Consider the following 9,558-nt stretch of genomic DNA (forward strand, 5'->3'; position numbering starts at 1 on the left):
ATTCCCAGAGGGCTCTTTAAGTAAATAAAAAAAATTGGATTGAACTGGACACAGGTATATATCACATCCACCAGTCAAAACCTCACTTCGTTAGAAATAAATGAGGAAGGTAAATTATAGTGGTATATACAAATGATACAATCTGTATCGACTGTAATCAAGACGAAATACATAAATACAGAAAAATAGAATAATCTTGTTGTGAGCAAAACTCAAGACCTCCACTTACTACGTAGGTGTTCTATCCAATTGGTTACGAGAGCTTGTTGCTCTTTTGTTTCAGTTCAAAAAATTAATCTCTTGTTTCACCACTGCATGGGAATTTGCTTACGAATTAATAAAGGTGCCACCTAATCCACATGGACTAATATTCAAATCCCTTTCACAACATTTTCTCCTTACCCACGCCAGCTATTTTTGGACTAAGGCAGCAATTCATCAGCTATAAATAATGCAATCAAAATACTCAAGCATCAACCATTTCTGAATTGCCATTTTTCCCATTGACAGTCTTCAAAACCACTAGCTAGCACCAATATGGCCGAAGAGAAGCACCATCATCTCTTTCACCACAAGAACAAGGAGGAGGAAGAGGGTCCTGTCGATTATGAAAAAGAAGTCAAGCACCATAGTCATCTCGAGAAAGTTGGTGAACTTGGTGCTGCTGCTGCTGGTGCTTTTGCCATGGTACGTATGTATTTTTGTTTAATTTATAAACTAACATGTACTATTACATTATTGTTGATATTGTTTGTTTATTGCTCTCTTTTTTGTTCCCGAGGTCTATCGGAACAACCTGTCTACCATAATAAGGTAGGAATATGGTCTGCATACACGCTACCCTACCCAGACCACCTGTGGAATTTCATTGGGTTTGTTATTGTTGTTGTAATTAACTAATTAACATATATTATGTAGTTGAAGCAGGTCCACATAAAATATAACAGACAAATATTAAATAGTTATGTTATTTTTTTTAATCAAATTCCATCATCTCGATGGTGGAGTTAGGCCGGACTCCAACCTGTATATTCAAAACTTTGATTACACGGAGGAGAATATACACCTTAGCCTCAATTATATATTGTACATTGATAACCACCAATCTAAAGTGCATTTGTGTATAAGAAATTGACAGAAATCTGATAGACTCCTCTCTAGTACTTGATACATCTATATTCACAAAAGATGGCCCAGCATACACATATGCCCCAAACATGCTATGTCTAATTCTAATATCAATTGATGATATCATTAAGTACAAAAAAAAATTCCTTTTCACTCTAAACCTGAAATTGGGTATTTCCTCTTGCTCAAACTTCAAAGAAGCTCTAACCTCTCTAGGAAGGGAAACAACTTGGTTGAAGATACCATGAGTTTTTGTGACTTCACCCAAGTTTGCTAATTGATCTGCAATCTTGTTACCTTCCCTGAAAATATGGTTAAACTGAAAGTCTCCTGTTCGAGTCAATTCCCAAATAGTTATGTTATGATTGTTCACTTTAATCAGTTTTACAAGGATTAAAAAAATTCTTTTTGTTTTTCACTTTTGTTCTCTAGATGCGGATATTAGCAAAAATGTTACAATACCTTATATGGAAAAGCATTATGCTCCTTAAAAGAAGTATATTTGTCTCTTTAGTTATCTTGATTGACTTGGCAAATTAAGGACAGCCCAGTGCACAAATCATCTTGTATGCACGCAGGGTCGAAAAGGGAAGGGTTGCATCCCAAAAGGTGCGATGTAGATAGTCTACTCTAATGCAAGCATTAGTGGCTTCTTCCACACGTTTCGAACCAGTAACCTATATGTCATATGGAGACAACTTTACCGTTGTTGTAAAACTCCCCTCTAATTATCTTGATTGAGCTACTTTCTTCAATTTTCTTACTCTTTTTTTTTTTGTTTTGATAAAAATAATTTAGCATGAGAAGCACAAGGCAAAGAAAGATCCAGAGCATGCACACAAACACAAGATAGAAGAAGAGATAGCAGCAGCTGCTGCAGTTGGGGCAGGTGGATTTGCATTCCATGAACACCATGATAAGAAGGATGCCAAGAAAGAACAAAAGGAAGCTGAAGGAGGAAAACACCACCACCTCTTCTAAATTTAACTGCTTTTGAACTCCTATTTTCAGTATATTTCTTTGTGTTTTTAATTCTCTGTATTACTATATTGGTGCTGTAATGTCTTATACGTACTTGAACTGCCTAAAATAAACAAAAATGGAGTATGTACGTGTTTTATATCGAGTGCTCTATGTAATATGGATTGCTTTGGTATTGCTATGTATGTTGTTCGCCTTTTGATTTGGTGCAATCTTGACTTTTTCTTGTATGAGTTAATATGGTACTATTTGAGACTCAATCTCTCTTCTTCCTTATGTTCAAAATAAGTTAATGACATCTTAACCTCTTAAAATCTATGTTCGATATTTACGCGGTTAAGTGATTTTCTAATCTAAATTGACTATGGCACGAAATTCCAACTACAATCAATCTAATTTATTTAATCGATCGATAACTAGTCACCCAAATGGCCACTTTTCATTTATGCATGTTCGCATTCGCGTGTTGTGATTGTTTTAGCTACTTTGTTGACTATTAGTTCGGGCTTTGTTCCACCTACGTTCTTTTGGTAAAAGCTAATGTTTATATCAAATTATACTAATTTATTATGATTAAATAATAATTTAAGGTTAAACTATATATTAAATAATTAATTATAATTGAATGATAACCATATATATTCATGTAGACATGTGACATGCATGTAATTATTGGATTGATGCAAATAAACTGCAAGCATATATAGCCAAGGGATGTGGTGAAATAGATAAGATTCATCCATCCTTAAACATAAGTCTTGATTTCGGACGTTGAGAATGAAAAAAATTCTTGATAAGAAGTACTTCCTCTTAAATGAGTGCCACAAACTCGAATCTTGATTAGTTGAGTACCAACCCTAATACCGACAGCTAAACTAATTTTTTTTAAAAACCATTTAACCTAAACAAATATTTTTATAAAATTTTAAGTTATTACTCAATATTTAAGTGGATCATATCAGATTTGTTGTACAAATTATATATTGTTGTAAGTCAGTTTAATCGGATAGTATAAATAAAATCTATAACTGTCGGTGCACTAACTTAGCTAGTATCTTTTCATGAGTGCGCGCCATCTGTTGAAGATATCTTTCTAATAAAATTCTAGTAACTCTTTCCTAACTGAAAAAAATACTCCGTATAATATGACTTATTTAAAAACAGAAATATTAGAAAAGAAAACGTGACTTTGATTGATACTTGCATGGCATTTTCATCTTCTGGTACTGTTGTTTTCTCCTTTGCCACTTATGTTTGTCATATACAAGAGACATTAATAGCTAAGTGATCATCCATCGTTTGGTGGATAATTCAAATGATCTTCGCTGTCTAATTATGCGTCTCCTCCAACTTGAGGAGACACCACTAGAAATTCGGCGAAAATCGACCACGGTCGATCGATCAATTTTGATCGGTCAAAAAACAGACCAAAGTCGGTCGGTTTTTCAAAATATTTAATTTTTTTGAAATCGACCAAATGCGGGAAACTATTTTGAGTCCCGCAAAATTTATTTTTCAAGAAACATATCAATTTTGGTCGGTTATTAATTTAAAATAAATTAAAATTAGTATTAAAAAAATCGATCAAAATCGGTCGGTTAATTCGGCCGGACATTTTGAAAAATCGGCCAAATTCGGTTAGTAATTTTATTTTTTAATAAAACCAACCGACATTAGTAAGTTACTTTCGTGCGAAAGTACAATTAAAAAGTATAAATAAAATAAAAGACAGTCTTAAAAAATGTACCAATGGTCTAGTGGTAGAATAATATCCTACCACTGTACAGATCCCGGTTCGATTCCCAGATGGTGCATTTTTTAATTTTTTGAATTTAATTGACAGATCAAAGTTGGTTGGTAATGTCCGACCAACTTTGGTTGGTATGCCCTTCCGACCTTCAAAATACCGACATACGTTAATGATCGCGTTTTGGACGGTTATCGACCATTACCGACCTACTTTTGTTGGTTTTTTTGGACGGTTTTCCCGAATTTCTAGTAGTGAAAAAAAAGTGATGGTGATTGATATTGAGGGGAAGAAAATCTAAATAACTTCAACGAGACTATTGTTTACCCCAAAAATGAGTAACAATTAAATTTGTATGCGGTTTAAAGGATACATTGTTTAGTTCAATACGAAAAATTAAGGACAACAAATAGATGAATTAAAGATAGAATAAATGATCAAACCAATCATAATGTAATGACCAAGCCTGGTCTAGGATTGAACAGTAGAACTCGTCCTCGATCGGATCCTCGGTACAAGCCCGATCATGCGTTCAGAAAAGAACAAGTGAATAATACTTTGAACACTAGCTAGAAGATAAAAGTAAACTTTTTACTGCCTTTGAATACGTGTTATAATATAACAAACTAAAGAAAAACTTTCCCTTTATATAGTAAGAGAATTTCAATCCTAGTACAAGAATAAAAAAAGTAAAAATCTTATTTTTCCGGTAATTATTGATCTATAATAAACACCGAACGGGATTCGTGCCGTAAAATCAGGTTGAAGGCGAATATTACGGTCCCCTATCCGTCATGCATAATCGTTCACCGTATCTCCCGAGGTATAGAAGCCATACTTGATCCGGGGTATGTCGCCTTACCGTACCCGATCTCCAATACATCATTCATTCTTCCCGAGTCTCAATAGAGGGGTTCCCGACCTCGATTATAATCACATCTAGAGGTATGCATTCGATTTATCGATTCGATTTTGACCCTTATCGATAATTATTTATCGATTATCGATTTTTACATATGCTTATGGTTATCGTTTCAATAAGGTTTCGATTTTTTCGATTTTTGGAGCTTATCGATTACACCAATAAGAAAATTTGCGGGATTCCACGAAAAGTATATCGCTATAAACACCCTAACTAATATGGACAAAAAGAAGCTAAAATAAGATGAACACCGTTTATAATATAAAAATTGTGTCAACAAGCACATGCAACAAAACTACTATGAACCAAAAAGAGAAAAAGGGGAGTTTGTAGTGGAATAATCGGATTGAGAAGAATCCCATTTTTACTTTATCCATCCAAATCCTTAACCCCACAAAGAGAGTCTTTTGTTTAGATGAATTATAGTGTTTTCTAGAAAAAGGCTAACATAGGAAAACGATTTATACGCAATGCATGGGTTTTATATATTGACCAGTTTATCAGATCATCTTTATCTGTTGTAGATATCAAAAACCGCTTCTTGTCATAAGGTTACTGGATTTGGAAGATAAAAAATAAAAATTAAGATACCTGAATCATGTTTTTTGTGATCTAATTTAAATGAAGAGAAAATTAAACCTGTAAAATACATGAGGTAAATTGTTTAGAAACACGGAATCTTCAATATACTTTTCTTGGTTATGTGAAATCGGACAAGAATTTCCAGACTTTGCAGTGAGGGTAGACCAGAAAAGGAGAGGGAAAACGAAACTGAAAAAGAAAAAGAATAAAAATTAGTATTTGTTTTTTTAGTATATCTTATCGGTTTATCGATAAACCGATAACCGAAGAGGACAAAATCGAAATAGAAATCGATAACTCGATAAGGAAAAATTCGAAATTGAAATCGAAATCGAAATTGATAAATCGATAAACCGATATCGATAAATCGATAACAAATAGTCGATTCGATTTATCAATAAACCGATTCGAATACACACCCCTAATCACATCGATCCATGCTTCCCTTTTGTTCTCTCACCGGAAAATCGGGGAAAACTTTGCCTCCATTTTTACCCGTACACAGATAGTCCCCTCGCTTTCCGGAGAGTAGGTTTATCTAAGTGACATGAAGCGATTAATTAACCCCGCTTCCTTCTTTCGTATGTTACAACCGGGTTGACGAGTTAGTAAAACGTCCCATCAGTCGCGTCGTTCAGACTTCGAACATGTGTCAGTCACCTGTTGACTATCCTCAAATGCGAAACATCATGCACTGATTATTCTTTTCCTCTACAAAAATTCCGACCCCATTTTCATTTTTTTACTTTTCGATTCCGGAGCTATTTGACTTACCCTCGAATTTTCACTTAACTCTAACCTCTTCAAATCTTTATACATTGCTTCTTAGATCTTCATATCTTCATACTTCTTCTTTAAATTTTCAAACCAAACCTTCATATCTTCATCTCTATCTTCAAACCTTCATATTTTTCTTCAAACCTTTATATTTTTCAGAATCCGATGGCAAGAACTTCCAAATTTGTGCCTCAACAAGCTGCCCCTTCAACTTCCAACCCGACCCCAAATGCAGAGATGATCGTTCCTGAGGTGGTCCCGGAGCATCCTTTGAAGAGTTTCGTTCCTGGGGGTTGTTGTATTGAAAACGATTTCAAAGTTGAGAAGGATTCCAGTAAGCAAGACCGAGGCAAGGTGGTATATATCCTCCATTACCGAAGATATACTCCCCATTGTTCGGGTGGACTGCAACTGGGAGGGAAAGGAGGTGGTCATTCCCGGGTCCAATGAGGACATCACCACTCACATGGAGGGGTATCTAAGGGTTTACACTTACCCCTTCATGCTCGCCCAGGTGGACCCTATAATCCCCAGCTTCTGCAAAAGGTACGAGGTCTGCCTTAGGCAGATTCACCTGTCCTTTTGGAGGATCCTAATCCTCCTTCGCCACTTCGTAAACAACACCGAAGCACCTCAGTTCACCCTCGACCACCTGCTTCATCTCTACAGTCCTCGAATCTTCCGGGGGGGATGATCATGCTCGTTCATCGAGCAAGTAAAGCTCTATTCTCGAGCATCGATGAAGATTAAGGTCGAGGTTGGAAGGGGAGGTTCGTTCGGGTGAAAACCGAAGACTTCATTCTCCTCGAATTTCTACCATTCCTTGAAAAGTGGAACTCATCTCGTAAGTCTTCTCCTTCTCGAGTGCTTGCTATTTCCTTTTGTTCTTTTTCTAATTGCATGTGTCTACCGTTGTGCAGCGGTCTCCTAAGTTCCCAATGTAGTCCCTCACTTCAAGAGTGGATCGAGGGGATTTGCAAACAAATGTCTTACTTCGAGCGCGAATGGCGCAAGCTCTCGAAGGGCAAGTGCGAGGCCCGTTCCTATGGTGAGTCTTCTGCTCGAATAATTATATTTGCATACTTAACTTTTATATTTGCTAAGTATTTTTCCTTTCACAAGTTTGCCCAAGACCACCGAGCTTCGGCCATTGGATAGGGACGAGGCCCCATCCTCGCTTGCTGAACCCTCCACTTGGGGACAGCCCGAGCTACTGCAAAGGAGGAGAAAACGAAAAAGAGGAAATCCTTTGGCTTCTCGGACGCTAAGGTGAAGAAGAAGAGGGTTGATGTCTGAGTCCGGAAAAGCAACAAAAAGAACACAAAGTTAGGGTACCGGACCTTGATTCACTCTTCCGACTCTGGGATTACCCTGAGGATGACGATCTTGAGTTCATTGCTCATGGTTCGACAATCGACGAGGGAGAGCAGGCGACGACCGAGGAAGGTGGTCGAGAGGTCGATTCCCCTTTAGCTCGGGAACTAGAAAGAGAATCGGAGGCCACGACCTCCCGAGAAGCCGCTCTTGCCCCGAAGGAGGTAACCGGTGTCATTGAAATCATGGAAACACCGTCCCACACATCTATAAACAAGACCCTACTAGACACGGCTTGTAGATTCCCTAGGACAGAACTGCTCTGATACTACTTTTGTCACGTCCCGAGCCCGGGGGCGATACCGGCACTAGTGCCTCATCTATCCTTGCGTACCACTTGCGACTAAGGGACTCTGAACATGTTGTCAAACCTCCTTTTTTCCTACACCCCGGAAAGGGTATAACGGAGTTTTTTCCAACTTAAAGTGACAATCGTAACGGGATTTATTTAGTATTAAAAATTCAGAGTCACCACTTGGGATAATTTATGGTGTCCCAAGTCACCGGTTCAAATCCCGAATCGAGGAAAAGATTGACTCTGTTTTACAGTCCGCGAACACAAAAATCCAGGTAAGGAATTTTGTTAACCTGGGAGAAGGTGTTAGGCATTCCCCGGTTCCGTGGTTCTAGCACGGTCGCTCAACTGTTATAATTGGGTTTATCTGATTTTAATACATGTTTTAGCCTATGGTTAAATTTTAACTAATTAACCGCTCTTATTCATTTTTAGGAAAATTGCAACATCATTTAAAATATGTCTTGAACCACGTCACATAAATGCACCCGCGGTCCACGACACATTTTATTTAACGTTGTTGGGATTTGGATTTGGGTCACATGAAATGCACACCCGAGTTTAGGAAGGTAATTTTAAATTACGCACCTAAAGCAACTACGCATTTTTCAACTTTTCGAGGGCCATAGAAAATACGCTAAATAGCATGCCTCGAATTCTATGGATTTAAAATTAATTAAATGAGGGCTATGCATTTTGAGATCTTATTGTGGATGGAGTGGTATAATTGATAAGTACAAAAGACCTAAAGAAATGGGTTAGCTACATGTATATCACTGGAGCCTTTTGTTATAGCATACTACAATTCAGAAAGGTGGAGTTGGCATTTATGTGAAAATAACAAAAGACAGGTGCCAACTTTGGGTTCATCTCCATATCATTTTCAAAAGACCGACTTTCGATTTCAAATTCTAGAAAGAAACTAACAAAATTTTATAGCAAAATAATGAATCCTAAATGACCATATGAGCACAAAAAGAAAAAGAAATCATGCTGAGAACTATTCGGATGAACCAGAAGGAACAAAACAAACATGGACATACAAAAATGCATTTTAAACTTGATTATAACAAAGAACACGTAAAGTAATTAATTTATTTAACACTATGCTAAAGAGAAAGTTGTAGTATCACCACTATAACTTCTACAGTACCATTTTGAAGAAGAAGAAGTTGAATCTTCACATGGTTAATTTAAGAAAATATGCAGTCAATAACATAAATTGAAGATTAGATCATTCCACTAACACAATCTATTTTTTTTTACATCTTAATGTTGACAAATTGTTCAACTTCACATACTTCTTTAAATTTCAATTATGAACATGGTGCTACATGAGCTTGAAATCTAAATGTAAACAAAACAATACCTGCTGGTTACAAGTCATGAGCCAAGAAAAATAAAAAAAAGAAAAAAAAAAGAAAAGAAAATGAGACAAAGTCATGAACATTCTAAAATAACGTTAACATTTGCAAATCTCAATTCACTCAATCAAAGAAACAGCATTCATGCGAACAGATTAAATACGAAAGAAACTTTATCAAAAGAACCAAATCAATTTGCTTCTGCTTCAATAAAGATGCTCCAACATTTTTTAACTCAAGAGCTTGAATTACATACCTACAAGAGAGTGAATTCAAATGAATAAAATCTGAAAGTTGTAGAGTCAATACAGCAGCAACAACAAAATCTCTATCAACTCTTCTTCAAACCCAAGATTCAAGGTCCGAAATATTGAAAAAAAAATTTAAT

The 9,558-nt window shown here is 36.4% G+C and overlaps 1 protein-coding gene across 1 annotated transcript; it reads left to right on the top strand.

Moving 5' to 3' along the window:
- Positions 1 to 401: 401 nt before the first annotated feature.
- Positions 402 to 2,321, top strand: LOC107820579 (abscisic stress-ripening protein 3-like). The gene is made up of 2 exons (XM_016646889.2): positions 402 to 687; positions 1,927 to 2,321. Exons 1-2 carry the CDS (start codon positions 538 to 540, stop codon positions 2,107 to 2,109), a joined length of 333 nt encoding a protein of 110 aa, XP_016502375.1. The 5' UTR covers positions 402 to 537; the 3' UTR covers positions 2,110 to 2,321.
- The last annotated feature ends 7,237 nt before the right edge of the window (positions 2,322 to 9,558 follow it).

This window comes from Nicotiana tabacum, chromosome 16, assembly GCF_000715075.1.
Source record: "Nicotiana tabacum cultivar K326 chromosome 16, ASM71507v2, whole genome shotgun sequence".
Lineage (NCBI taxonomy): Eukaryota > Viridiplantae > Streptophyta > Magnoliopsida > Solanales > Solanaceae > Nicotiana > Nicotiana tabacum.

What these genes read in the sequence shown, in the direction of transcription:
- LOC107820579 (XM_016646889.2), top strand. Translation starts at nt 538, where the DNA reads ATGGCCGAAGAGAAGCACCATCATCTCTTTCACCACAAGAACAAGGAG. An exon ending in CTGCTGGTGCTTTTGCCATG is followed by an intron (nt 688 to 1,926) that starts GTACGTATGTAT and finishes AAAATAATTTAG; the next exon opens with CATGAGAAGCACAAGGCAAA.